The sequence below is a fragment of the Clupea harengus genome, chromosome 12 (assembly GCF_900700415.2).
Source record: "Clupea harengus chromosome 12, Ch_v2.0.2, whole genome shotgun sequence".
Classification (NCBI taxonomy): Eukaryota; Metazoa; Chordata; class Actinopteri; order Clupeiformes; family Clupeidae; genus Clupea; species Clupea harengus.
Window position 1 is genome coordinate 17775490 of NC_045163.1, and position 25807 is coordinate 17801296.

Here is a 25807-nt window from a genome sequence, read left to right on the forward strand (position 1 = left end):
CAGCTTCAGGTGTGCGGCGGAGCGGTTGCTGTACAGGATGCAGTTCTGGGGGTCGGCCCGCAGGGCGTCGCTATAGAGACGCACGGCGCTCTGGAAGTCTCCACGCTGACAGGCCTCGTTGCTCTGCCGCACCTTCTCCATGAACTCCGCCTTACTCAGGCCACGCCCCTCCGACATGTTCACAGCTCGACCCAGAGAGCGCGGCCCAAACACACTAAACTGCAGAGAGGGGAGAGGTGATCAACCAACCAACCAACTACACAGGACATGTGTGTGTGTGTGTGTGTGTGTGTGTGTGTGTGTGTGTATGTGTGTGTGTGTGTGTGTGTGTGTGTGTGTGTGTGTGTGTGTGTGTGTGTGTGTGTGTGTGTGAGAGAGAGAAAGAGAGAGTGTGTGTGTAGGTGAGAGAGAGAATGTGTGTGTGTGTGTATGTGTGTTTGAGAGAGAGAGAGAGAGTATGTGTAGGTGAGAGAGAGAGAATATGAGTGTGTGTATGTGTGTTCGAGGGAGAGAGAGAGTGAGTGTGTGTGTGTGTTTGTGTATGTAGGTGACAGAGAAAGAATGTGTGTATGTGTGTTTGAGACAGAGAGATGAGAGATGGAGAGGACTGTGTGTGTGTGTGTGTGTGTGTGTGTGTGTGTGTGTGTGTGTGTGTGTGTGTGTGTGTGTGTGTGTGTGTGTGTGTGTGTGTGTGTGTGTGTGTGTGTGTGTGTATTTCTCAGTGGTAGCTAAAGATATACATCTAAGAGGACCCATCAGCCCAACTCTCAGTATTGTCCATCTGGAGAAGTAGAGAGAGAGAAACATAAAGACAGAGAAAACGAAGACAGAGATTTAGAAAAAGAAAAGAGAGAAGAAGGAAGAGAGAGAGAAAGAAACGAGTGAAAGAAACGAGAGCGATGAAGAGAAAGAGGAAGGGAGGGAAGGAGAGAGGAAACCCTCATTCGTGACTCCTGTCTGTATTCTAAAGCCCCTCCTCACCACTCCCTTCTCAAAGCACTCTGGGACAGCACAACCCGTAATTACTTCCAGAAAGAGAGGGAGTGAGCTGGAGAGAGCAAAAAAGAGAGAGAGAGAGAGAGAGAGAGGAAACTGGAAGAAGAATGGATAGAACCTGCTGTGGAGGTACAAAAGAGGAGAGGAAAGAGTGAGAAAGAAAAGAAAAATTGAAACAAAGAGAGCTGTAGGGGGAGATGTAAGAGGCAGGGAAACAGGCAAAGAGAGGGTGAGAAAGGAGACATGGAGATTGGAGAGAGATGGAGAGACACCTTGTCTCTGGTGTAGACTATCTCTGATGGTGTAGACTGTCTCTACTCATAGTTCAGACTGTCTGTACTGATAGTTCAGACTGTCTGTACTGATGGTTTAGACTGTCTGTACTGCTTTAGGCTGTCTTTGCTGAATGCATATTTTGAAGTGTTGAAGAGTTTTAAAATAAGTAAAGAGAGAATGGTTTAGCTAGTGTGTGTGTGTATGGGCAGAGAAATAGAAAGAGAGAGAGAGAGAGAGAGAGAGAAAGCACGCATGTGTGTTTGTGTGTGAGTGTTGGGGCAGTCAGCATAATAAGGGTTTTAGTTGGACTCATTCTGGACAGACGAATTTGAGAACGGAACAGCTGCAACTGAGCAGAACAAAAGGAAGACGAAGTAACACACTCTCTCTCTCTCTCACATACACACACATATACACACACACACACACATACACACACAGATAGAGTAAAGTATACATTTCCCACATCATGAAGGATCAGCACTGATCCTCCATCGGTGTAAGAGGTCAACAGTACTGGGGGGCTTTGGAGGGTTAGCTTCAGCCAGTTAGCCTTCTGCTAGCCTTCAGCCAGTTAGCCTTCTGCTGCTAAAACAGTACAGTTAGCTGTGCTAGCAGAAAGTATGTTTCCATATAGACTTTGAGATATTTCTAACAACACATTCAATTCGTATTATTTCTGTATATAAAATCTATAGGACATGTCCCTCATTAGGCTTCACAGACCAGTCAGAATTCGACATAAGACAGGTTACCCAGGTCTGGGGCTTCCGCAGCAGCTACCTGAAGGCCCTGTCAAAGCCATCTCCTTTATTTCCTTATTCCCATTCATTTAGACCCAGATTCTGTGTTTTCTATTGCATTGTAATTGTGGATTGTGTTTTCTCTGTGGTTTAAATCATTTTTGTTGTTAAAAACTGATTGCCATCAAATAGTGTTTTAGTGGTGCCACCGTGGCCTCAGGAGGCTTCACACTGCGGCATGCGGTCTTCTTGTGGTGCACTCATGTAGGGCTAGGAACTATGTCTCAGACTTTTCTCATTGACATGAGCATAGACACTATTCAGTCTACCAATGCACACACAGTCAGATACAAAACACACGTATGTTCACACACGCAACACACACACAAACTCTACTCTTCTCTACGTGTGTGTCCAGTCCAAGCTGGGGAAATGTGTTCCATTGCCTATTCTCAAAGAAAACAAAACAGATAAATGTTAAATATAATTTAAAAATTAATATTTCAATAAATTAATCATTTAGGATTTTTCATGCTTTTGTCGCTTTTCATCCAAAGTTCTGAGCCATTCTGCATTATGCAGGGAATGTCCTCATCACTGAAGTCCAGTCTTCTATGTCTGGCACTTCTAGTATGCTAATCACAGGGGTGGACAAAAAACACCATACATCTGCTAGTATGATGACCTCTCCTGACTCTATGACCCCTTAATCTGACCCCTGGTGAACCCTGTGAATTAACATTGATGGAGCAGCTCACTGCGATTCAACTAGCTAATAGAGCCTTACCGACTATCAGTTCTCACTAGACTTAACCTACAACCAGCAGGGCTGCACCAATAACCACACAATATTGAAATACTAGTGATAGACATAAATATACATCACTATGATAGCCCTCCACACACACACACACACACACACACACACACACACACACACACACACACACACAGAGAGAGAGAGAGAGAGAAAGAGAGAGAGAGACTGTGATCTCTAACCCTGCTTATAATACTCATCATAAACTTGAGACATGATACAACGCACACAGTTGTAACACACATAGACACACAATTGTAACCCCCCCACCCCCCTCCACACAAACAGACACACAGACAAACACACACACACACACACACACACACACACACACTCTAGTACCCATCACAGGCAACAGGCCTCAGAGCACCACTAGAGACAAATGCCAAGTCCTGGTTAGGCCCACACTTGTTTCATCCCCCATACACATGTTCCTGAGTCAGTCTTTCTGCACTTCTCATATTCAATTACTGTTCATTATGAGGTCTGCCTCACTTTAATCCTCCTGCAGTAAGAATTTCGCATTTATCTCATCTTGATATGTGACCTCCCTACAGGAAGCGGGCATTAATGCCACCATAATCACCAGTGTGGGCATTCATTGGGCTCTCTGTGTTAATGCCACCATAAGCACCAGTCTAGTATTAATGGTAGAGTCTGCGATTCTAGTGAAAGGTTGTAGATATTTGGGCTCTACAGCCAATCAAATCACATCTGTCCTTTTCAAGCTCCTGAAGCAAACTGTTGATTGGCTGAAACAGTCTATGACTCGGTCCACGCTTCTTTATTTGTTTCCCAGGACTATGTACGAATACCATTTTTTTTAGAGCCGTATAAAATGGACAGCAAGAAGGCTGTGATGAGCAATTTGCTGAACTTTGCCAAAAAGTGAATTAGAGTCATGAAACCCCACATTTAATTGGGCTCTGCATTAATGCCAGTCGCACCAGTGTGGGCCTTTACTGTGTTCACTACAATCACTGTGGGCTCTCTGTAATTACTGGGCAGCACCTCCAACCTTAAAATAAACCATTCCCCAGTCTTAAAAGTCTTCTGTAAAATCATGTGTGCACGCAGACCTGACACAGAACACAGAGTTGTTTTACACATGGCCTGACTGACAGGCTCCTAGCATCATGGTCAAAACTGAATGCTGTCAAATGAAGAGGTTAATTGCGAGACTGTAGAAGCTGTCACACACAGCATACATACGCAATGCTAGATATCAGCTGACTGAGATACAGTGGTATGTGTGAGCTTTTCCTGTTCTCAGTGTTTCTCACCAGAACTCTGGGCTCACTGTCAGGATGACAAAGGGTTAAATTCTCAGTAAGGCCTTACAGCGCAGCCTTTACCTGCTCTAAGTATGTGCAGTTGCTTTCATTGTCAAAACAAACAATAGTCCGAGAAACGGAGATAAGAGTTAATGTTATTGTTGACATAATTAACAGCCTACTCTAAGTGTATATACTGTAGTTGCATAACTGCAACCCCTGCTGAATTTAATCTGTGTTCCAAACCGAGTTTACGCACTTTAGCTGGACTGAAACAAAGGTCGGAATTCTTCCAAATGCAAGCGGTTGCTATACGTTTTTACCTTTCATCTGCGTTAATAAGAGACTCACTCTGCACACTTCTGTTCTAGCGAATAGAATGGTTTGCGATCGCATATTTTTTGGGGAAGACTCAACAAAACAGGAAAGGTTGAATGCTGGATGACGGTAGTAGTTCTCACGAAGATATTCGCGTTTAAAAGTTACACGACACTACACTCTCATATTACACGGAGTATCCGTTACCTTTTCTTTTCGCGATCCTTGTTTCTCCATCCTGTCCTACTTCAAGACTGTGCGACAACTTGAAACTTTCATCCCATGATAGACGTATTTACAAAAAAGATGGGAAATCTGTTTTAAAGGTCAAATTAAAGTTGTGTTAACTTCCCCGAAATTCGTCTCCGTCAGGATGCACAACTCTTCGTTACGTCTTAAGAAAAGTTATTCCACAGAAAGTACGCCATGTTGTCAAATCCCCGTTTTTTTCTGGCATTCGGGCTTGTAGCGGATTTTCTCCCGGTAGAGGCGGTTCTGCTGTTGCTCCAGCGGAGCTTCAGCGCGCATTACCGCTGCTGACATCACAGCGGAGTAGAGTTACCGACCTCAGCCCTCTCCTCAGCCCGCTGCCTGCCTCTCTTCCTGCCTTCTGTTCAGTCAGCCTATCTGATTAGCTACCAGTGGATTCACCGAGGGCAGCTATGATGGTGGGTATACCACCGTAATGTTGGTCCTAAGGACAGTAATTTATTTTTAAATGACTGCGCCCCCGCCGTTGGCTGCCTGGTCGGCACCCTAAACTCGCCATTGTAAATGCTTCGTAGAGCAATAATCTCTGTGCTAGCATTTCCAGTCTTTACAGTAGCGACTATACAGACTGTCTGTTCCAACTCCTGCTGCTCTGCCTTTGATTTCTCAGTGTAGACACCACAATACAACATTTTACTAAGAAAAACATTACTGTAATTTTTTTTTGAACAAAATAACTTAGAACATGGACTTCACAAGTAACGTTGGATCTTCATATACAACATTCAATACACATCATTTCTTTCAAACAGCCTTTCACATTGACAAAATTGGCATTATTCTACATATAGCTTATTTAGAATAATATACAATAAACAGGATTATGATTAAAGCAACAGAAGGCAACTTTTTTATGTGCTTCTGCAACATGAGTAGCATGCATCAGCATGCATCACCCCTCTGAAGTTTCTCAGCCAGCTTCAGTCTTTCATCAATCAGAAACTCAGAGCAGCTCAGGGTGGATTGGGCCTCCAGAATGTCAATCAAATGTAAAACCCAGGTGATGGGCTGAGCAAAGCGCAGAGGGAGAGGCTGAGAGGTTTGTTTCTGAAATCTCTGTGCCAAACTGATTCCGGGTGACACATGCTACAGTTTTTTTAGGGGTCAATGTTGTCCTAGTCTATGGAGCTGAGAGTGCATTCTCCGGCATTTACGGTACAGCCTGACCCCCGAGTTTTTCCTCTTTTTCCGTTTACTGTGGCGGAGTTGGCGACCCTTGTCCAATAGGTGGCGCCTGCCTGTTGTAGGCTTCTTCTGTCCCAGCCTTGCATGAATGAATGGCATCTGCAGTAGAACAGCACTGTTGACCAGGGAAAGAGGTGTTAATTGCAAGTTTGGAGACATTAAACAAATTAAACAAAGATAAGATAACATGCTGTGTAGGGAGGGTGCAGGCTGTGCACGTGTGTTTTCCTGTGTGTACGTGTGTGTGTGTACCACCTATGGTAGTACTGACTGCTTGCAGAGAGGGCAGTTACATTTCCCACTTCAGCCCCACATTCCCATGCACTGCTAAATATATGGCCACCAGAGGGCGCTGCAGGCAGCAGCATGCCCTGCTAGTCTGTGCTGATGTGTGTGTGTGTGTGTGTGTGTGTGTGTGTGTGTGTGTGTGTGTGTGTGTGTGTGTGTGTGTGTGTGTGTGGAGCTGAAGTAATGCTGGCGCGATGAGTTCATGGTGTGTGTGTGTGACCTTTCACACACTGACCTGCTCTGTGGCGCGATGACACTCTGTGTGTTTGGCAGGATGAAGCAATACTCTGATACAAAGTCCAGCAGCAAGGCATGTAGTCCTGCAGCCTCCAGCACTGGCAGATGCTCTGCTAACCTGGATACATCAGCACACACACATTAACACATTAACACACTCACATACACAACAAACACACACCCATACACTGCTCTAACTGAGAAGAAAACTGTGAAGAATACGTATGTGAGATTGCAATTTCAGATTCTGTGTGTATGCATGTGTATGTGTATCACCCCCTGCATGTTGGTGTGAGTGTGTGCGTGTCTCACCTTCTGGTACAGTTGCAGTGATAGAGGGTTCGTAGCTCTGTGTTCTTCAGACCAAAGAGCTCCTGTAGTGGGGGCACCTGCAGTCTACAGTCATCCAGGGACTTATACACACCACACAAATGCAAAGGACCTGCAAACACACACACACACACACACACACACACACACAAACACACACACAAACACACACACACACATGTTATACACACAGCTTACATATACATTCACACATACACTTTTGTAAAGGATCTGCAGGGACATTCCACACACCTCACACAAAAATGTTCCTTTGGGCAGATAACACATTCAAGACAAATATGGTCTTGACTGTTCTTGGGCAGTTTGACCTGTACATAACTGGCCTGTCAGGCATGGAGAGTTGGATGAGAAAGAGAGTGAGAGTAGGGTGAGATAGAGTGAGAGAGCACAGAGAGTTTGGCGAGGCACACTGGGTTGCTCCGATGAATGAGCGGTTGCATGAGGTGTGTGTGTGTGTGTGTGTGTGTGTGTTTGTGTGTGTGTGTGTTCTGTGTTCAGAGGGAAGTGCAGTGGTGTTTTTAACTCACCTGAGACTGTGGAGTTAGTGAGCGGGAGCGGGAGGTGGCTGCTGCTGTCGGGTGGGCTGGGTGTCCCCGGCAGACTGGCTCTGTGGTCCGAGGCGTCAGTTCTGATGTCTGGGAGGTTGGTTCTAGTGTCTGAGACACTGGCTGTGGTGTCTGAGAGGTTGGTTCTGTTGTCTGAGGCATCAGTTATGGTGCCCGGGAGGTTGGTTCTGTTGTCCGAGGCATCAGTTCTGGTGTCCGTGAGGTTGGTTTTGTTGTCTGAGGCATCAGTTCTGGTGTCCGTGAGGTTGATTCGGTTGTCTGAGGCATCAGTTCGGGTCTCCGGGAGGTTGGTTGTAGACATAATGGGCTGTGGCGGTGTGGTGGCACTGATCGTGAGGTGAGGTTCGGATGACTGGTTTGGGTCTGGTGTGGTAACCTGGTCTGGCTGTGGCAGATTGGGGTTTTCTGGAAATGTGGAGTTAAAGTCTGTGGGCTCTTGCACTACAGCGTAACGAGTCAGGTCAGATGACACACAACTGGCAGAGAAAAACACAAAACACACACACACATGTGTGAACTGCTGGCATATTATATCTCTGTCCCTCCAGCATGTACACACAACATCTACAGCCCAACCTGAGGCTCTCCCTGTCCTCCCTTGTACAATGTAAAATGTACAATGTAAAAACTCAACTGTAAGTCATCAGGTACAACAGGGGGCAAACAGCACCAAGACCCAGAGTTTGATACCCAGGGAGTACACATACTGACAGAAGTAGTGCTGTACAATACTATAAGTTACATTGCTTGAAAACGTCTGCTAAATGGCTCCATTTCATGTGAATCAAGAGAATAAGCTGTTACCTGCCCCACCAGCTGCGCTCTGTGCATTCCATCCTGAGCGACCATTCGAAGCACCTCATCTGGATCAGGTTGAAGTAGCCGTAGCCCACCACGCCGGCCATGGAGTCCTCAGCCTGCTGCAGGCAGCGCTTGAACCTGAGGGAACATTCCAGAGCTTTAGCACATGCTGGACACTTCCATTTAGAACCTATTGTGATGTCATCTAGAACTTTGTTGGAGTTGGCATGGCGGGATCTGGAGATGCCACAGCACTCCAATGTTTACAGTAGTCTAGATGAGCATGATGATACAAGCACAGCTGAAGCAGCAGCCTCTGTGTGTGTGCCAGTGCACGGGGTGGGTTGAGTGCTGGCGTACCTGTTATCACAGTCACAGTGAGATAAGGTGAAGATGTTGGTGTTGAACACACCATAGTCAGAGCTAAAGGAAGTGATGGTGTGTTTGCAGTGGTCGTGGTCTCTACAGCACTCGTCCGTCTGTGCAAAGGCACCTAAAACACACACACACACACACACACACACACACACACACACACACACACACACACAAGAGTCGGAACATGTGAGACACAGGAGAATAAGGACAGGCGAGATACACAGGTGAATGAGGACAGGTGAGACACACGGGACAATAAGGCCAGGAAAGACACAAAGGTGAATAAAGACAAGTTAGACACACAGGAGATTAAGGAAAGGTGAGACACACACACAGCACAAAAGATGATAGGTGATACACACACAAATGAAACACACACTGACTGGTTGTTAACTGTAGCTTCTATCTCTCTACTCAGTGTAATATGTTTGGGTGTGTGTGTTGTGCACTAACCGAGGTCAGTGTAGTTTTCCGCCGTGTTGCCCGAGCCACACCACAGAGTTCCAGGAATCATCATCAGTCCCCTCTTCACACGTTTGCTTCCGGATCCTTCTGTGTGGGCGTGCTGGGTCTGCAGATCCCGAGTGTGTCTGACAGGCGCGCTGCCTCCCGCATGAGCCTCCACACACACCCCCGGCTGGAACAGCGTGTGTGTGTGAAACCACCTCTGGGGGCTGGCGCTGAAATGCTGTTGCTGGCGCTCCCGGCACTCTGTCAGGTATCCGTGGGTTACTGCCAGTTCCCGGCTGGTCACGCACGCCTGCAGGGGCCCGTCGTGCCCCCACAGAGCGTGGTACAGCACCAGCTGCCCCCTCCGCTGCCGCAGGAACATCTGGTGAGTGCGCCGGTCTGTCAGCGTCCGGGTCCAAAAACAGAAGCCGGGCGCCCTCTCCTCAGCGAGGGCAGTAAGGGCAGACTGCATCAGCAGGAGGCATGTTGCCCACCATGCCAACAACCTTACAGTCTTACTGGGCATCTCACAGTCACTCACTGACCCTGGGTCAGATGGGCATGGGCTTTATGCACACAACCCGCCGGATAAATCTAAATTAAGCTCAATAAGCTAAAACCTTTTACTAGTTACGATAGTTTATTGACACAAGATGTTGAATAAATCTGTTATCTAAAACCTGCTATGTTACTTAAGATGGCTTATTGACACAAGCCGTTGAAGGAATCGGTGATCTAGAAGCCTGCAAGATTGCTGGAGTAAAATTGTTGAGAGAGCACAGCTTAAAGTCACTGTGGTCGTGATTCCTACCTTATCAGAACTGAGAGAGTTTGCCTCATTTATACTGAGAAGGAGGGGGTTCCCACGCTTCTGTCAACATCAAACCACTTCAAAGACAAGCTCCGTAGTGGGCGTTGCTATTGGTAAACATGAGCGTGTACTTGGACTCACACACTCTCTCTCACGGAAACACAAACACACAGATACACACCAACACACACACACACACACACACACACACACACACACACACACACAGAGGTGCCCTTGAACAGACATGGATTGACTGAATATCTGTCGGTGCAGTGCCTCGTCCACAGTTGCCCTTAAGTGTGTTCAGATCTGTAGAGGATGAGGCCACATGCTGTCCTCCAAAGCTTCTATTCACTGGTTAGAGTTTATTACAGCCTTCTTCACTGATATCCATTCTGGCTGGATCATGAACATATTATATATATTTTACATGCATACAATACAATTAAACCTGATGTTCATATTCAGTTTTAACTGTCACATGTCTAAATTCACCAATGTCACCAAACCTGATGTTTAAATACACCAGTGTCACCAAGCTTGATGTTTAAATTAACAATGTCACATGTAAATGCATCAATGTCACCAAACTAAAATTCACTAATGGTTTTAGTCAGTTTCTGTCAAGATGGTGAGTTTTTATTCTTCTGATCTATGACGTAAGATTCACTGGAAGCCAGTTTGAAAACAGTTTGCGCTTGTGTAAGAGGCAGAGCAGAAGTGCTGTTTATATTTGGTCAGGACAAACCCTCACAGAATGGCACCATACCACAGGCTTTTCTACTGAACTTTGGCTTGTGTCTCATTTCTCCTGTTTGCCTCGTAGGTTCTCCTTGTTTTCCCCAGATTTGCTTCTTTCTGTCCTGCTTGAGGGGTTTTCACATAACTATTTCAGCACCATGGTAGTATGGTTGTACGGCATTCACTTGAACTGCATCAGATGGGAAGTATTCAACTGAATTCATTTAGAGAACTGACCTTTATCGTTGAATGGCAAACACACATGTATAAAGCAGACTCTCCAGGATTTTGCGATCTTGCGCTTTCAAAAATGAATTCAAAGGATTTCCTGAAGTTGCAACTGCGGGTTGCAGTTTTCTCTTATTACCGCAATACTACCTTAATAAAAAAAGAAAAGAAAAAATTACATTTCTGCATTATTTGGGATTGATTTTATTTACCTCAAAATCATGGCAATTTTTGAGAATCACAATAAACCCTTGGAAAGATCCTACTGGGATCACATTTGTTTAGGAATTATATAGCAATTATATAGGAAATTGAAAAAAATCCCAATTTTTACCACACTCAACAATCACAACACACCCTCACAACATCCTATTAAAGCCATAAATGTCCGGCTTGAGTAAGAGACATTTAGCACTGATATTAGAATCTGAGGTGGCATGTTGAGGTGATAAGCTTTCACCTTTAACCCTGAAGCAGAAAAGTTGTCTCAGTGATGCAAAGTTCAGGTTAGTGTGTGTGTACGTGCTTGTGCAGTTCAACGAGCGTAGCTGTACCGGTAAGCGGCCATGTGTGTGCTTTGTGGCAGAGCAGTTCAGGTGTGTGTGCTGATGTGTCTGTGTGTGTGGTTCAGGTGTGTGTGTGCACGTGTATGTGTTGATGCTCTCTGATTGGTCCACAGCTCACCTGATTCGCACAAAGTTTGGTGCCCCGTCACCACAGAGGGGCTTTCCTACGGCACCACTGATCTCAGCCAATCACACGCCTCCACACATCTGCACACTCACACAGAAAGGTAATTTATGACATTATTTACAATCAATTACACTTACAGTACATTACATCACATTATATTTCAAAACTTTTTTTATCAGCATGAGGGACTGTAAACTGAAAGCAGATCTGAAATGCAGATGACTAGCTTTGTTATTAATGTGGCGTTATTGGTCACACAAATCGACAAAAAGTGTTCATTCTGCATTAGCCTTTATTGAACTTAGCTTTCAGATTAACAGCAACACAAACATATATCATAAGGGCAAACACAGCAAGTGAGCAAGTCTCGTCCTTGCATAATTTGTGTAATTGTCCATATGTTCACTTAAGTGTACATGATTGGTAGTGATACAAAATCCATACACGTGTAGCTCACATGTTGTGGATGGCGTGACCTGGCGTGCCTTGAGGGTGGCCCAGTTACAGCTCACAGTTACAGATAAAACAACGCCACATGGCATGGCTCACCGCGCAGTCAGTCAGCATGCTGACGATCAGATTAGGCCTACGGAGTGACGTTGACACGAGACCTTTTGCCTCATCGTTGACTGTCTCATCTGAACATCCTCTCCTGTCTCACCAATCACCACTCTCACTCTCACCTCACTGATGTTAATGAGACATGAGACAGCGGAGGGAATTTAGTGAGAAATCATGGTCTCATCCTCACTTTTTGTGCATCACTCTATCTACACTTCTATGCATACACTTCATAACATGCTTTTATATACATCCTTGTCTACAACAATACTTGAAACACTCATCACATACTGGCTACCGTAGATTATATATCACACCTGAATTCTGCAAGTGCCATTCTAAGGAGCATGAGCCTGGGGCCCCCCATATGGAAATAGTCTGTAAAATTCATATATGTTTATTTGTATATAGTATGTATAATAACAGAGTGTTAACAGACATAATTATGGCCCCTTTCATGTACAGGAACAGAGAACCAATATACGTTGATACATTACCTACTTTGCCAGTTTAGGATGAAATGTATATGCAAACTCTTTACCAGAAATTCATCACGCAAGGTTTGTACATGACAAGTGTGATTCCTATACATTTTTAGCAAACCCATGGGCACTCATCTCACAACAAAGGTAACTTTATTATGTTTGTTCTTATTATTCAGTCATTCAGTATAACTTCAAACCAGCTTTGGTCTCCATTACTCACTCTTTAGCATTATACAGTAGTGTTGATGACTGTCACTCTTTAGCATTGTACAGTAGCGTTGATGACTGTCACTCTTTAGCATTGTACAGTAGCGTTGATGACTGGCACTCTTTAGCATTGTACAGTAGTGTTGATGACTGGCACTCTTTAGCATTGTACAGTAGTGTTGATGACTGGCACTCTTTAGCATTGTACAGTAGTGTTGATGACTGTGGTTGCGGTCTGCTCATTACTATCGTTTTTGTTTTTGTTCAGAGATCGAAACAAATACAATCATATCTTTATTCTTACCCTTATTTGTTTGATATTATTGGTAATGACTTGATAATTATATAAGAAGTAACTAGTTAGTGTGCATATCCTGCTGCATTTGATGAGAACAAAATTCAGCCCATGCAGATAGAACCAAAATGGAAGTTCTTTATTGTATGTATGATCAAGCTATGCCATTGCTACTGTTTCACTGCAATAGTGATCATACTCATTTAAACATATTTTTCACAAGTCACAAAACATGCCAGTAGACATGACTATCCACAAACTCACGAGATTCACAGTTAAGTCATCAAGGACATCTGCATTATCTGTGGAATACATCACAGAGGCGTTATTGATAAGAGATCACGCCAGTGGGCTGGACAAAAGGACAACAGGGTGGTGAATCAAATGTAATCTCTGTCATTTGATTGGAGCACAGTGATGAGTCAAATTCATCTTTGCCACCTGCAGTGATGTAATGACTCAAACTTAATCTATGCTGTGTCATCGCTAACTGTGCTTTACAGAAGCCTGTAGAAGCAACTGGTTTATATAAGTAGAGGTCACTGAAAGAGTCCATCTTATGGGCACTCAAGCCGCAATGGACATAATGGATCATGACACATTCAGACTCATAGACATGAGACCCTTTAAACCAGTTGTAAGGAGGTGTAAAAATAACGAGCTAACTACATGACATACTAAAATACATTCAAAAACCTTGCTACAACAGCACAGCTTGAAAGCATGCAAATTGGTGTCTTTTGGTGATACCGGTAACATCGTGCGGTGAAATCTTTCCTTACATTTTTTGTGGGGTTCTGAGCTGGATCACAGAACTACATAGTGCATAGTATGGGAAGTTAATGGGAAATACAGGTGTGTTTAGCTCTCCTTCATATGGCCATATACCATGAAAATGAATTTGAAGATGGTACCAAAACTAGTTTCAAAGTAAGCAAAAACTGAAAAAGCAGTTCATTCTTCCATACTGTCGCTTGTGTGTGTGTGTGTGTGTTACTGCTCTGGTCCTCCTGTGGATTCATCTGAACAGAGACACAAACTCAGCCTAACACCTGTGTGTGTGTGTGTGTGTGTGTGTGTGTGTGTGTGTGTGTGTGTGTGTGTGTGTGTGTGTGTGTGTGTGTGTGTGTGTGTGCGCGCGCCGGGCGTGTGTGTGTGTGTGTGTGTGTTTCGCACTGGGGTACTTCCTGAAACCCCCCGAGTAGTGGACTGCTCTAGTGGACTGAACCATGAGACAGGGTCAGAGGGGTCAGAGGGGTGTGAGGTGAACTACAGGGAGAGGACTACTCAGTCGCTAAGAGGCTGCTGGTTGTTGAGGAGCACGTGCCAGCGCTCAATCCGCTGGTCTTTGTTCTTCAGACACTCGTACCAGTGCTTCAAACACTCCCCTTTAGCAGAGATGCCCAGCTGGCATCCGCCTGCAGGGGCAGAGAACCAGAGAACCCACAAGCATCAGAGAAACCATTCAGAACCTGCAAAACTCTGGCAAGACTTCTCAAAACAGAAACAACACACACTCTCTGAACATCCACAGCACACAATCACTCAGAAAACACACTGTCCCAACAGACACAGCATGCACTCTCCAAACAGACACAACACACTGTTCTGTTCACAATACATGTATTAATTTGCTCAGCATATTACAGCTCAGCAATACTAACGGACACAACACACACTCTCACAACAGACACAACACACATTCTCTTGGCAGGCAGACGCTGTCTTACCAATGAAATCGTTGGCTGAGCCCCTGTCATAGTCCCACACTGAGATGTCCAGTGTCTTTTTGGCCAGGTCACCGTGTTTGACCTCAAAGCTGAATTCCTGCACATGGACATCTGTCATTAGGACTGCAGCACAGTCAGGACAGGCAGCCTTCCCCCCACTCCACTATCATCTAACTATCTAACTATGATCTAACTATCATACCAAATACTGCATCAGGTTGCCAATCAGACATCATGGTCATCTAAGCAGTCAAACAGCCATACTCACAGATGGCATCAGTATCTATCATTGCATGGCATATTCATAGATGGCATCAGTATCTATTATAGCATGGCATATTCATAGATGGCATCAGTATCTATCATAGCATGGCATATTAATAGATGACATCAGTATCTATCACAGCATGGCATGTTCACAGATGGCATCAGTATTTATCATAGCATGGCATATTCACAGATGGCATCAGTTTCTATGGCATATTAACCATGGCATATTTACCATGGCATCAGTTTATGTCATAGCATGGCATACTCACACATTGCATTGGTATCTATCATGTCAGGGTATATTCATAGATGGCATCAGTATCTATTATGTCAGGGCATATTCACAGATGGCATCAGTATCTATCATAGCATGGCATATTCACACATAGAACATGTCCTCATTATCTGCCATAGCAGTCATGGACAGCAGTAGCTATATTTCAATGACAGTGAGGTAAGGAGGAACGGACAGTGTGTACAGATTATCTTAATCCAAATGAGGATTTACTGGCTGTTAGGATGTTAAGATGTTTCCATTAAATCTGATTTTTCTCTGTGTTTGAGAAGTGCTTGTGCAGAGAAGCATGTTTGGGAGGGATGTGTGTGAGTGAGACCTCATTGAACTCAGGGTTCAGGGTCTTCTTCTTGATCTGAGTCTTCTGTTTGCCCTTCTTTCCCATGTCAGGCTGCAGTAAACTACTCCACAATACACACAATACACAGAACACAAGAACACAGACATGAATACAAGAACCTGAAGAAGAAACAGTGAATAGTAGGGTTGGGTATTTTTAGCTAAACATGATTCTTTTATAGTGAACTGATGACAGTAGCTACAGAGTGGCTTTTTTAGTGCTAAAGCAAATTTGAACTAGAAATTGAACAATATATTAAAGTGTAAGCATACCCTCCGCGCTGAGCCTGACTCCACTGCATTAATTTGAAGAAGGCTAAAAAGTGGGCAAGGGGCTGAGTGGGGCTGAGGAGGCACTAACTCCTGTGAATAACGAATTCGGTAAGGTTCAGTATCATGTCCCGTGCCGCATGAAATGAATACACGTTGGCTCAGAGGCAAATCATTAGCTTTACCAGGATGATTTTAAACAGTCGATGACGTAGATGAGTATACTACCCATTTCCAATCTTGCGCCAGAGACGAGAATGGTTCAGCTAAACGGTCCTATGTCGTTTCCCATTCTTCTCTGTTGCTAAACCACTATGGATGTAATATATTTTTGGGCACTACGACTTCCTGGCGCTGTTCCAATGCTTAGTCTCTGTCTCAATCAAAATCATTGCTGTGGCACGCTTTCAGAAAGGCAAAATACAATGAAGGCCCAGGTTCGATTCCCGGCCAATGCAACTTCCCTTTTTGACGGGTGCATTCTTGCTTCTGCCTCCCCGATACATTGCAAATTTGAACTAGAAATTGAACAATATATCCACTCCACTTTCCACTCCACTGCATTCTTTTGAAAAATGAAGCAAGAACGCACCTGTTAAAAAGGGAGGTTGCATTGGCCGGGAATCGAACCCGGGCCTCCCGCGTGGCAGGCGAGAATTCTACCACTGAACCACCAATGCAGGTAACTACAGAGAAGATTGGATGTTCTTTTAAACAACACGCCTCCCCTGTTCTTCTCTGTTTCTGAATTGAACTGCTGGACAATCCGTTTGCCCTGAATCATTTTATTTGGATAGGCCACTGTACGAATATTTGCCTTTCTGTACATTGAGCAGGTTCAGCAGATTATGTCAAGGCTTATCGCCCGTTTATCGGTCACTATGGTCTAATATTATTTAATATCATATGCCATTAATCTATTGACCTACAGCACACTGGTAGCAGTGACGACTCCTAGAGGACGCTAGGGGAAGACCGGACTATATAAATCCATTCCCCCTGTTCTTCTCCACAGTCAAAAACTGCTGATGTGCAACACACCTAGCTTATTTTGAAACGTGTTCTGTTTTATTGTGAAAAAAGGTAAGGTAATGTGTTCTCTCTTCTATTTTGAGTAAAAGTAAGGCAATGGTAATGGTAAAGGTAAAGGGAAATATATATTATTTTTATTTCTTATGTAAAGTAGTATTTATTTATTGTAACACTAGTTCTCTATTGCTCGTAGCTTGATTGTTCTCGCCTATGTACGTAGCTTTGGATAAAAGCGTCTGCTAAATGACTATATGTAAATGTAAATGTAATATATGTGTGACATGAAATTTACCAGATTAAACCAGCCATGACGGCACCATGCATGCTCTCTGTATCACATACTTAATACCACCCCACCCTCTGCCCCCCCACCCCCCATGTCCAAATTCACGTTAGGGCTTCTTCAGTTTCAAAACTGACTCGCCACTACTGCCTGTAATGTCTATTTTAGAGCATCAGAGGCAAGGGCAAATATTTCAATCGATAACTTATTTAAGTAACACTGAAATCTGCGTTGAGATTCGATCTGGTAGATACCGATCATATAGGAATTGGAGCAATACTGGCGTCTGTTTTTGGTACCCAACCCTAGTGAATAGAATAATTATAAAGTATCTAGTTCTCAAGAATAAAAATGTGTAAGTACAGATATAAAAAATTACCCAAGAACTCCGGAGTCCCTACCGTAAGATGATATTTGTTATCTTCTACGCAAAAGTTGTTTTCTTATAATTAACTTGTCTTAACATGTCTTATGCGCACAAGATGATAATTTGTTCCCACAAGGTTAGAAAATATAATTTTTCTGAGGATTCAGAGCTCCATAAAGGCCAGAGTAGGAGGTTTTACACAACTACATGAAGACAGTATGTTAAGTTGATCGACGACAACTCATTTTACCCAAACTTTCTAACTTCAGAGGCATACTTAATTACTTAATTATCTCATACCTAAGTACCTCTGAGTTTTGCGTACATTCTGAACATCTGTATTGGTGTGATAGATCAGCTCTGAGATTTGGATAAATGCTGAGCACCTACATTTTGACAAAGGGGTCGGAGTAGCCATTGGCATCCATGGCGACCAGGTGGGCACAGCGGATGACCCCCACCTGAAGCTCCCCTCTCTTGCTGTTGTAGGTCAGAGACACCAGAACACGCCCCCTCTCCTCGGACTCTGTCCCCTCTTTCACCTGACGCACCCAAAACACACACACACACACACACACACACACACACACACACACACGTACACACGCACACCCAAAACGCATAAACCGGCACATATACATACATATGAATGCCCATGCACACAGATACAGAGACACACAGACAAAATAAAATACTGCATATATTTCAGGGATTAACAACCTAATTTCCATGTATGTGTGGTAAGTGTGTATGTTTTTTACCGTGTCATCGTATAGAGCCATACCCCGGGCTGAACCACCTACTGCTGTTCTCTTAACCTATAAAATAAACACACACAGACACACATAACCACCAAGTCATGTCCCCGTGACTGCACTCATATCTAAATCCTACATTCTTAGAGATCTTTACAAGAACATAACAGCAAAAGACACTTATGAGATGTTTTCCCAGAATCTGTGTTAGCAATGTCTGTGTTACCAACGGCACAAATTCATTGTCTTATGGGGACCTTGTAAGACAGTGTGGCATCTTACCCTCTTTACACACACACACACACACACACACACAGTCTTATGGAGACACACACAATCTTACCGGGACCACCCTCTCCAGACACACACTGAAGTCCTTCTTCTGGTTGTGCTTCAGCTTCTTTAGTGCCACTCTGGTCTCGCCGATGAATTCATTATGACCAAACCTGTCCTCATCACTCACAGACAACCTGGAGAGGAACACAGAGCTGAGCTAGACCATTTGGATAGACTTAGTCTGATAGCTGGGTCAGTCTGATAGCAGGGCTTAGTCTGATAGCTGGGTCAGTCGGATAGCTGGGTCAGTCTGATAGCAGGGCTTAGTCTGATAGCAGGGCTTAGTCTCATAGCTGGGTCAGTCCGATAGCAGGGCTTAGTCTGATAGCTGGGTCAGTCCGATAGCAGGGTTTAGTCTGATGGCCGGGTTTAGTCTGATGGGTGGGTTAGAATTCTGGGATAGGCTTGTCAAATCAAGCCACTCTATTTTCATAGCACATTTAAAAAACAACAGGAGTTAATCCAAAGTGCTTTACAGTTAGGCAAATAGATTAACGACAGTTACATAAATACATAAGCATTATCATATCCATAACATAAATATACACATTAATACATACAGTACACAGGCTTAGTCTGATGGCTGCCTTAGTCTGACAGCAGGGTTTAGTCTGATAGCAGGGTTTAGTCTGATGGCAGGAGTTAGTCTGATAGTCCTACCTGAATTTTTGCACTGCAGGCTTGAGAGGCCCTGTGCTACATGAGTGCTTAATCCTGCAGGTTTGGGAGGTGCTGTTCTATGTGTGTTTGATCATGCAGGTTTGGGAGGTGCTGGTCTATGAGTTTTTAATAATGCAGGTTTGGGAGGTGCTGTTCTATGTGTGTTTGATCATGCAGGTTTAAGAGGAGCTGTTCTATGTGTGTTTGATCATGCAGGTTTGGGAGGTGCTGGTCTATGAGTTTTTAATAATGCAGGTTTGGGAGGTGCTGTTCTATGTGTGTTTGATCATGCAGGTTTGGGAGGTGCTGTTCTATGAGTGTTTAATCATGCAGCTTTAAGAGGTGCTGTTCTATGTAAGTGTTTAATAATGCAGGTTTGGGAGGTGCTGGTCTATATGTGTTTAATCATGCAGGTTTAAGAGGAGCTGTTCTATGAGTGTTTAATCATGCAGGTTTGGGAGGTGCTGTTCTATGTGTTTAATCATGGAGGTTTGGGAGGAACTGTTCTATGTGAGTGTTTAATCATGCAGGTGCTGTTATACCTGAGTGTTCTGCGCTGCAGGTCATCCCCAGTGATGCCATGGTACACTAGAGTCTCATTCCAGATGGGATTGAGCGTATTCTTCAGGGTTTTAGTGCGCAGCTTGTTAGCCTGGTGAAAGATCAGAGAGCGAGCAAGAAAAAGAGGGGGGGGGGGGGATGGAGGCCAAGAGGGATAGAAAGTGAGAGATAAAGAAGGCAAGAAAGATGGTGGTTTCTGTCATGACTAGTTCAGAGATCAGTCTCTTCCTCAGTGGTGTTTGGTCAGAGCTCACTGGTGATTGATCACACCTCACTATTGATCGGTCCTAACTCCCTGGTGATTGGTTACATCTCCCTAGTGATTGGTCACACCTAAATGGTGATTGGTTTCACCTCAATAGGGATTGGTCACACCTCACTAGCACATGGTCATACCACACAGATGATTGGTTGTACCTCACTGTCATCACCTACCTTACTGGCCCCAGGCAGCAGGTGCAGCTTGACGTAGGGGTCTGCGAGCCCATTGGAGTCCATTGGCTTCAGCCCCTGCAAGAAACACCAAAGACCTCATGTTAACATCTTATGATTGTCTTATGATGACGATAATCATGCAGGTCAGTATCTGCATCTGTGTGTATGTATGTATGTGTGTGTGTGTGTGTGTGTGTGTGTGTGTGTGTGTGTGTGTGTGTGTGTATGCGTGTGTGTGTGTGTGAGATAGATGGCGCAATACCTTGGCTTTGATGATGCTGCAGTGTAAACTGCTGGTCTCCCCCTCATACAACAGACTGAACTCCAAACAACCCAGAGTTGCTAAAGCAGGAAAACAGGTCAGGTTCACCCCCTGGGTTTGATCATGCCCCTTTCAGTTAAATCAGATTACACTTGGATTAATCATGTCTCATTCAGATGGATTAGACTACAGTGGGATTAAACATACTGCATTCAGTCAAATTTTATCCATACTGGGGTTAAACATTCCCCATTCAGTCAGATTAAACATGCCTCATTCAGTCATTATGTCCGCGTCATTGGGATTAAACATGCCTCATTCAGTCAAATTATACTAAACACAGGGACTAAAGATACTACAGTCAGTCAGATTAGTCTATACTGTGATTTAATCAGATTAGTCCGCACTGGCATTAGTCATACTACATTCAGTCATATTTACTGAATGATTGGTTCCTTTTGAAAACCTATACTGCTTGCGGAACTTCGTTTCTGATGTTAATGATCAGAATAACTGATTCCTGGTCTTCCTGCAAATGGTCGTATGCAATGATCATCTCACTGCAAATAACCATAATCATTGATCTTACAGGCATCGTCCGAGTCATAGCTGTCTGCCTCCACCTCATTGATTGGGGGTGTGGGGCTAGAGGAGGCCTGTGAGCCTGCAACTGGTGCTGCGCCCTGTCTCTCCAGTAACACAGGGGGGGACGCCTCTGCCAGGGGGGGGGGTCCATGTCCTGTAGGTGGAGGGGCATCACCTGAAAAGAGAACAGCGCAGAGAGGAGAGAGAAGAGAGCTGGACGTCAGACAGAATGTATGCTGTGGATGCACTGGTGTGTTTGTGTGATGCAGGTGGGGGAGCGGTACCCTGATTTGGGGGCATTTGGGGGTATCTACGGGGTATTCACCGGAAAGTAACATTCTTCTCTGGTTCATAACAACATTTCTCAAGTACATTGGATCTATACATTTCTATACACTTCATAGGGGACAGGATGGAGTTCCAAAGTCATGTTTGTTTCTAAAGACAACTACGTCTTGGGGCCCATAAAAAACAGCATTTGTTTTTAATTCAATCTGGGGAAGTGTAAAAAAAATATTCAGTACAGTAATCCAACACAATAATCTAGTGTTTTCCTAATATGACAGGTTAAGAGGATGTTCAGCGTCCCAAAAGAAGGTCCTTGCATAATCATGGAGTTATATTAAAGGTGTTAGTGTAGTACTGATGTCACTCTCACAGATCTGAACTGTGATGGGGGTGGAGCCTCCGACTTTCCCCCTTTCTGATTGGCTGTTGCTATGGTGATTGATCTCCGATGCAGCTTGGAAATGCTGTTGAACATCTGTGGCAATTGCCTCTTCCTGAGGTCTCATTTCTGATTAAACACACACACATAACACACACAGTCAGAGCTTGGACTGAATGAATTCATATTTTCTGTTCACACTGCCACAACAGCTGATGCCATCATGCCTTACCCGGTTCACCCTCTCTCTGCCTGTTGGCATTCGTCATGTGTGTGCGCTCCTCACGTGCCCGCCCCTGCTGTGCACACTCCTCATGCACAGCCTCCGGGCATGCAGGAGACTCTGAGACAGCAGGGTGACACTGGAGTCCGGAGTCTGGAGGCGGAGCCACCACATTTGTGGGTGGGGCTCTATTGTCTCTGGGTGGGGCAGTTGATTGTGTGGGCGGGGCACTGGAGTCTGTTGGTGGTGAGACAGACAGAGGGGGCGGGAACACCTGCTTAGGCTGCCCCCTGAAAAACCAGGATCCAGATCTCCTCGACACCTGAAGGAAACACACACACATATGCCAGTGTGAAAACACACTCCCCATACACACAACAAACACAGTATACACTCACCACACACACACACACCATATACACAGATACATACAGTATATGTAAAACTTAATACATTCAGTCAAAAAGCCAGTACAGTTCCTTTCAGTCACATCCAGAAATACCAACACAGAAGAAACTAATTGCTGTGATTGGTACGAAAAGGCCATAATGACAGTATTTTTCATCACTGAAGTGGACACTATGAGCCGTCCAGCATGATCAGTACCATGTGTTCTGGTACTATTAGTCTATTAGTGTGTGTTCTGTAGTGTGTGTTCTGTAGTGTGTGTTCAGTCGTGTGTGTTAACTGCTGGGTACTCCTTTTCCTCACCTCCTCTTCCTCACTGCAGATCCTGCAGAGCCGCACCAGCCGTGAGCCACAAGGGCTTTGAAGACTACAGTGGGTACACACACACTGCAGAGAAGAGGAATGATTAAACACACGCACACACACACACACACACACACACACACACACACACACACACACACACACGCTAAAATGAAGGGGAGTGGGTAAACATACACACATTACACATTAAGAGGAGTGATTAAACTCACACATACACTCATACACACACTCTAAAACACTACAGAGAAGAATAGAGGTTAAACACACACACACAGACACTATAGAGAAGAGGCGTGGGTCAACACACACACACACACACACACACAGACATACTACAATGAAGAGGAGGCGCTTAACACACACCCAAACACACAAAGTCTCCCGTGAGTACACGTCTACCCCAGTACAGATGAGTCCCTTCCAAACAGATCACATGTCTATGACATTCAAGCAAGTCTCACCCTAGATACTTGTTAAGTCCAACCCAGCCCAGGTGAGTCCACCCCAGCCCAGGTGAGTCTACACCAGCCCAGGTAAATCTACCCCAGCACAGGTGAGTCCACCACAGCCCAGGTGAGTGTAGCCCCAGATGAGTATAGGTCTCAGAATCCCAAGTGAATGGTACCTTTCTGCACTGCTCACAGTCTACAGCAGCTGGTCCTCTGGGGCTGAATGCTGCTGCACACAGCAGGCAGGAAGTCACCCCATCACCACGAGCCGTCAGCTTCATGCTGTCCAGCTGCTGCTCCAGACGTCTGTCAACACACACACACACACACACACACACACACACACACACACACACACACACACACACACACACACACATTCACAAAAATACAAATACAAAAACATACACGCGCACACACACACACACACACGTGACACAATCAGTCACATAAACTCAGCAACACACCATGAAAACACATGTGCACATACCCATTAACAAAAACACACATAAACAACCATGCATACCCACAGAAATAAGCACACACACACAAAGAAACACAGACGAGAAAAGGACACAAGGTCAGTAGGGTGCTTTTCTTTCCGACACTGATGTCAGATTATATTAGCTGATGTGAGCTGATGTTGTCTGTTTGTCTTTTGTTATTTCCAGAGGCTGTGCATGTTGTTATTTGTCTGTGTCTCAGTGTGTGTGTGCGCGTGCATGTGTTGCCCCCCCTCCCCCTTTACCCAATGCGCTCCTGCCCCCGCCCCCTGCCCCCCCCCCCCCCCCCCCCTACCCGATGCGGTCCTGCTCCTGTGCCTCCATCTGCTCGGCTCGCTGTAGAACTCTGCTGATAATCCTCCTCTCCTCTTCAGTCAGGTCATCCTGACACACCGCCATTCTCTCTCTCTCGCTCTCTCTCTCTCTCTCTCTCTCTCTCTCTCTCTCTCTTTCTCTCTCTCATACACACACCTACCTCAAACACACACCTGCCTCACCACCTCAAACACACAGACACACACACTCACACACCCACCTCAAACACACAGACACATACACCTATCTCAACTCACCTATCTTAAACACACACACACACACCGGATACACTTCTCACACACGCCTCAAGTAACCTGTGAAAACACAGAAGCATTGGGGATCAGAACACACTGGAACTAGATATCTCAGTGTAACTGTAGAGCGGTAGATATCTCACTGTAAGTGTAGAGCAGTAGATACAGTATATCACTGTAAGTGTCGTGCAGTAAATATCTCACTGTAATTGTAGAGAAGTGGATACCCATCTCAGTGTAACTGAAGAGCAGTAGATATCTCACTGTAACTGTAGAGAAGTGGATATCTCATTGTAGCTGTAGAGCAGTGGGTATGCATCTCAGTGTAACTGAAGAGCAGTAGATATCTCACTGTAACTGTTGAGCAGTGGATATCTCATTGTAGCTGTAGAGCAGTGGGTATGCATATCACTGTAACTGTGACTGTAGAGTTGTATATATCCTACTACGCATAAAGGAAAGACTGAAGGAACACTCTGTCTTTAACACACAGAGAACAGAGAACAAATGAGATTTCGTTTTAATCGTTTGTACTAAAAATTTCAGTGAGCTCATGTGTGTGTTTGAAGGAGAGTGTGTCCTCTGCCAGATGGACTCCTGGTAATGTGGGTGGGGGTGGACGGGGTTAATCAAAGCAGAGACAGTGCTGAGTAACAGGCTCTGACACCTATCTGACTCCCATAACTCACCCTGCCTGAGTGAGAGCTGGGCTGGGCTGGGCTGGGCTGAGTCAGGCGGAGATGAGCGAAGCCCCATAAAGGCCATCAGTGCCTTTCAGTAGAGATCACGAGGAGGAGAGCCACCCACCACTGATAGAGCAAGAGGCTCTGCGCTCATTACATTACTGAAGAGAGAGAGAGAGTGGTTCTCAGCCGTGTGAGGAGAGCAGTACACCATACCCAGCAATCCTATCCAAACAGTCCAAATCACCCTACACCCAGTGACATGACCTTGTGTAAGATGTATGCTATGTCCAGCAATCCCATATAATTTACAGTGCAATGCCAATATCCCCCTACGCCCAGCAGAATGGCCAAACAGCCCCACACAGTTCAACTACACTCTACCATCATCCACCACAACCAATCACTTACCCCTCATACATCCCACCTACGATTACCCACCTAAACCCCCATACATCCACCGACACCTACCCACCTATAACCCCATACATCCACCTACACCTACCCACCTATAACCCCATACATCCACCGACACCTATCCACCTACACCCCCATACATCCACCTACAACTATCCACCTACAACCCCATACATCCACCTACAACTATCCACCTACAACCCCATACATCCACCTAAAACTTACCACCTATAACCCCATACATCCACCTACACCTACCCACCTATAACCCCATACATCCACCTACAGCCACCCACCTACAACCCCATACATCCACCTAAAACTTACCACCTATAACCCCATACATCCACCTACAACTACCCACCTACAACCCCATACATCCATCTAAAACTTACCACCTATAACCCCAT

At 44.9% G+C, this 25807-nt stretch overlaps 4 protein-coding genes and 1 non-coding gene across 8 annotated transcripts in view; all 5 read right to left on the reverse strand.

Annotated features, from left to right (window-relative positions):
• The window catches only part of LOC105902629 (tetratricopeptide repeat protein 28-like), a 49662-nt gene extending 44596 nt beyond the window's left edge, over positions 1-5066 (reverse strand). For 3 of the 4 annotated variants that reach the window (XM_042709340.1, XM_031578044.2, XM_031578043.2), the window contains exons 1-2: positions 4632-5065; positions 1-219 (exon numbers count right to left, since the gene is read on the reverse strand). The exon at positions 1-219 is cut by the window's left edge and continues 66 nt beyond it. In XM_042709340.1, coding sequence (XP_042565274.1) covers positions 1-219; positions 4632-4661 — 249 coding nt within the window. In that variant the 5' untranslated portion in view covers positions 4662-5065. Of the gene's footprint in view, positions 220-4631 lie in introns of all 4 variants that reach the window. The other variant, XM_031578042.2, reaches the window with a different exon arrangement.
• A 309-nt stretch (positions 5067-5375) lies between these two features.
• pla2g3 (phospholipase A2 group III) lies at positions 5376-9749 on the reverse strand. Its single transcript, XM_031578053.2, has 7 exons — positions 8954-9749; positions 8483-8615; positions 8126-8260; positions 7283-7797; positions 6717-6846; positions 6403-6522; positions 5376-5994 (listed from the first exon to the last, which is right to left on the reverse strand). The coding sequence occupies exons 1-7, from the start codon at positions 9474-9476 to the stop codon at positions 5799-5801; spliced, it is 1752 nt and encodes a 583-aa protein (XP_031433913.1). The 5' UTR covers positions 9477-9749; the 3' UTR covers positions 5376-5798.
• Positions 9750-14084: 4335 nt separating this feature from the next.
• On the reverse strand, positions 14085-20373 carry LOC105902631 (rabphilin-3A). Its single transcript, XM_031578062.1, has 8 exons — positions 20308-20373; positions 19854-19963; positions 18659-18785; positions 18322-18378; positions 17951-18102; positions 15589-15670; positions 14705-14801; positions 14085-14392 (listed from the first exon to the last, which is right to left on the reverse strand). Exons 1-8 carry the CDS (start codon positions 20368-20370, stop codon positions 14262-14264), a joined length of 819 nt encoding a protein of 272 aa, XP_031433922.1. The 5' UTR covers positions 20371-20373; the 3' UTR covers positions 14085-14261.
• On the reverse strand, positions 16488-16558 carry trnag-gcc. The gene has a single exon. It is a non-coding gene; the product is annotated as a tRNA-Gly (tRNA).
• Positions 20374-21126: 753 nt separating the features above from the next.
• On the reverse strand, positions 21127-24127 carry LOC116222890 (rabphilin-3A-like). Its single transcript, XM_031577972.2, has 6 exons — positions 24024-24127; positions 23402-23531; positions 22756-22839; positions 22054-22366; positions 21813-21950; positions 21127-21329 (listed from the first exon to the last, which is right to left on the reverse strand). The coding sequence occupies exons 1-6, from the start codon at positions 24125-24127 to the stop codon at positions 21127-21129; spliced, it is 972 nt and encodes a 323-aa protein (XP_031433832.1).
• Between the last annotated feature and the right edge of the window lie 1680 nt (positions 24128-25807).

What these genes read in the sequence shown, in the direction of transcription:
- pla2g3 (XM_031578053.2), bottom strand. Translation starts at nt 9,476, where the DNA reads ATGCCCAGTAAGACTGTAAGGTTGTTGGCATGGTGGGCAACATGCCTC. An exon ending in GAGCGCAGCTGGTGGGGCAG is followed by an intron (nt 7,798 to 8,125) that starts GTAACAGCTTAT and finishes TTTCTCTGCCAG; the next exon opens with TTGTGTGTCATCTGACCTGA. An exon ending in CACTGCAACTGTACCAGAAG is followed by an intron (nt 6,523 to 6,716) that starts GTGAGACACGCA and finishes TGATGTATCCAG; the next exon opens with GTTAGCAGAGCATCTGCCAG.
- LOC105902631 (XM_031578062.1), bottom strand. Translation starts at nt 20,370, where the DNA reads ATGGACTCCAATGGGCTCGCAGACCCCTACGTCAAGCTGCACCTGCTG. An exon ending in GTCTGGAGAGGGTGGTCCCG is followed by an intron (nt 18,379 to 18,658) that starts GTAAGATTGTGT and finishes TTTATTTTATAG; the next exon opens with GTTAAGAGAACAGCAGTAGG. An exon ending in TGAACCCTGAGTTCAATGAG is followed by an intron (nt 14,802 to 15,588) that starts GTCTCACTCACA and finishes GTCCATGTGCAG; the next exon opens with GAATTCAGCTTTGAGGTCAA.
- LOC116222890 (XM_031577972.2), bottom strand. Translation starts at nt 24,127, where the DNA reads ATGGCGGTGTGTCAGGATGACCTGACTGAAGAGGAGAGGAGGATTATC. An exon ending in TCTGCAGTGAGGAAGAGGAG is followed by an intron (nt 22,367 to 22,755) that starts GTGAGGAAAAGG and finishes TGTTTCCTTCAG; the next exon opens with GTGTCGAGGAGATCTGGATC. An exon ending in CCCCATCACAGTTCAGATCT is followed by an intron (nt 21,330 to 21,812) that starts GTGAGAGTGACA and finishes TTCTCTTTTCAG; the next exon opens with GTGATGCCCCTCCACCTACA.